At 51.0% G+C, this 2802-nt stretch overlaps 1 protein-coding gene across 1 annotated transcript; it reads left to right on the forward strand.

Annotated features, from left to right (window-relative positions):
• Positions 1-481: 481 nt before the first annotated feature.
• On the forward strand, positions 482-1516 carry B0T26DRAFT_670786 (uncharacterized protein; the record flags this gene model as incomplete). The annotated part of the gene is made up of 3 exons (XM_060439222.1): positions 482-491; positions 713-1043; positions 1207-1516. The coding sequence occupies 3 exons, from the start codon at positions 482-484 to the stop codon at positions 1514-1516; spliced, it is 651 nt and encodes a 216-aa protein (XP_060303372.1).
• Between the last annotated feature and the right edge of the window lie 1286 nt (positions 1517-2802).

Raw genomic sequence — 2802 nt, forward strand, 5'->3', positions numbered from 1 at the left:
AGCAATCCGTTGCGAGACGAGCCCTTGTCTCTCGCGGTACCAATATCCGCTGCGGCACCCGACACGCGCAGAATCGTTACAGGGGAAGAATAGGTGGTCAGGTTTCGGACAGGCAGAGAAAACACGCCAATTTCCTTCATCTCGACTGTTTGGGAAAATAGACGGTAATCTATCGTTTGTGTGTCTTTTTTTTTTGTGGAAAATCGACGTTCGCGGCGGGATATCCGGACCACTTTCCTGTCAAAGGAATCGATTCTTGTTCTTTTCCGGGAGACCCCTCAGACACTGGTCGGGCCTCGATTGACGGCCACTTCGACGCAACGAACCCAACTGCACGGCGATCTGTTTCGTGGATCCGCTGCAGCCCTTCCCAGCCGGTCGCTTGACCGAACCCAGAGAGCAATAAAGTTGTGCGCTCGCATCCTCCGCATGCGATTTGCATACCCGGAACTATCCACGACGACTCTAAAAACCGCCCACGATGGCAATGCGTATGTCTTAATTCAATTGTGCTTTTGCTGCCTGCTTCTCTTCGCTCCCCTCGTGCCCGGCATGCGATTCGATCCCATTTCCCCGCTAGCCACACCTTGGCAGCTGCGCGCTTTCCCACATCCTTCGTCACAAATGCCGATTGGGAGAGCAAAGCTAACCAGTCCCTGAGCAGAAACGACACTATTCCCGCTACAAGCGCTGCCCTCTTGCGTCGCCGCAGGGGGTTGCGGTAAGCTCTACGACGCAAATGGGAAATGCGTGCCTCCCGCGGCCGGCGTTCCTCAAAACGCGCCCGGTGTCTATTCCAGCTGCTTCTGTGCCGACTCGATCCTAGCGCCCTTCAAGACAGGGAGCACTGGCGTCTGCGACCCTACAATATGTACGGCCGGGAGTGATCTTGCCAGTATTCAAGGCTGGTTCACAAACTTTTGCGGGATCAACGGCAATCAGGTGGCAAAGACAACATCATCATCTTCATCTTCAACATCCACGCCCGGCACAGGATCCGCAGGGGTCACTAATGCCAATAGCGGCGGTGGCGGTGGGACATGGTAAATACACCCGCTATTTTACTCCTGTCATTTGCTCATGAAAGTCGTGTCGCCCTTTCATGTTGGTGGCTGTGGACTTCACCTGCCAAAAGGCTGCTTGGTCTGGCGATGCGGAAAATTCTCGGATCAAACATCATGGGAGCTGACACCCCCTTGTTCACAGGCTCTCAAATCACTACCAATGGGTCATTTTCCTCGTTGTCATAATCGTTGCCATTGTCGGCATATGGGTTGGAGCGTGCATGTGGCGGCGCCGCTACCTTCGCAAGAGGGACCGCCAGTATGCCCTGGGTGCCAACCTAGCACACGCTACTGAGTCGGGCCGGGTAGTGCCGAACGCCAGCAATGGCGAGTCTATACACGTCCCTGCGGCCGGCATGTTCGACCCTGCGCCCATCGCTAGCGCCGGTATCTACGGCGAGAAGTCGCCCAAGAAGCAGAAGAAGAAGTGGGTCGTCAAGGAGCGGACTTGAAAGGGCCGTCCCTTCCTCCGCACTCTTCCTCCGCACCCCATTTGACATATACACAACTCGCATGTATATACGAATCCTCTTACTTCGCCCCTCATCACTGAGTGGATTACAGTGGGCTCTGGGCACGCACACATTGCAATGCGTGCATGCACCCGAGTCTCTCGGGATTACTGTGTTTTTGGGGTTTATCACGACCTAGAATAATTACCTAGTGGGAACATGATATTTTTTCTCCGTTTTTGGGTTTTGCTTCTTCTAAGAGAATGGGGTTTTTTTTGGGTGGGATGAAAGGAAGGGATAAGGACGGGAGGGATTTTCCTTTGTTCAAGGGGCCACACACATCAAAGTGTTTTATGTTTTTCTTTTGGCGTTTTATTGACTCTGGAGTTCCAATGACGGGTTAAATTGGGGGGGTCTTAACTTTTATTGTTCATTATATATTACACATTACACTATCACATCGACATTGCTTGGTCTTTGTTCGTCCCTTTGTGTACGGTTCCATCCCGAAATCCTCTTCAAACACACCTTAATAACTGCAACACGACATAGCCCGGAGTCTTGTAACCCGGAGTCAGAGTCGAAGACTCCCGAGTATATGCCTAGGTCTCAAGGATCCCTTTGAGGGGGAGGAGCATTGGCATGCATGTCTATCTGTCCTCTGTTTATCCAGTTGTGCATTTACCGCCAACATACATCGCGAGCAGCTCAGATGGCTTGGATGAAGAAGAATATTACTTATTAGGCTCTTATCTCTGTTTCCTTGTGAGACTCTTGTGTAAGAATCCCGGAAAGCTCCTAGCCGAGCCATGTTCCCCTGTGGGACGCCGTTTTTACGGGATCTAATCTTGCCGTGCTTGTTGGGCAGGTTGGTTACATATACCTGGAGTCTTGACTCTGACTTTGGGCTACGAGACTCTGGGCTACGTTTGGTTGCAGTTATACAAACACAGAGTGATTGAGGAATGGTTACTTGTACGTAGTGCTATTTTTGTCCTGTGACGAAGAGTCTAGCAAGCAGACAAGCCACCAGCACGGCAGTCAAATTTGGAGACTATCAGCCTTTCATCTCATTAGTACTAATAGCTGTATTCATAAGGTCCCACGAGAACCTTAATACCATGTTGTGTATTTTACCTGTCTTTATAATAACCACGTAATGCGCCTGCCCTTACGCGAAATACAATCTGAATACAATCACTTAGACCAAAACCGGAACGCCAGCACATTCATATCTAGGTATGCAATTATTTCACGGCCTCCTTCATGCCAGCCCGCCCCCGCAC

This window comes from Lasiosphaeria miniovina, assembly GCF_030549165.1.
Source record: "Lasiosphaeria miniovina strain SMH2392-1A chromosome Unknown B0T26scaffold_1, whole genome shotgun sequence".
Lineage (NCBI taxonomy): Eukaryota > Fungi > Ascomycota > Sordariomycetes > Sordariales > Lasiosphaeriaceae > Lasiosphaeria > Lasiosphaeria miniovina.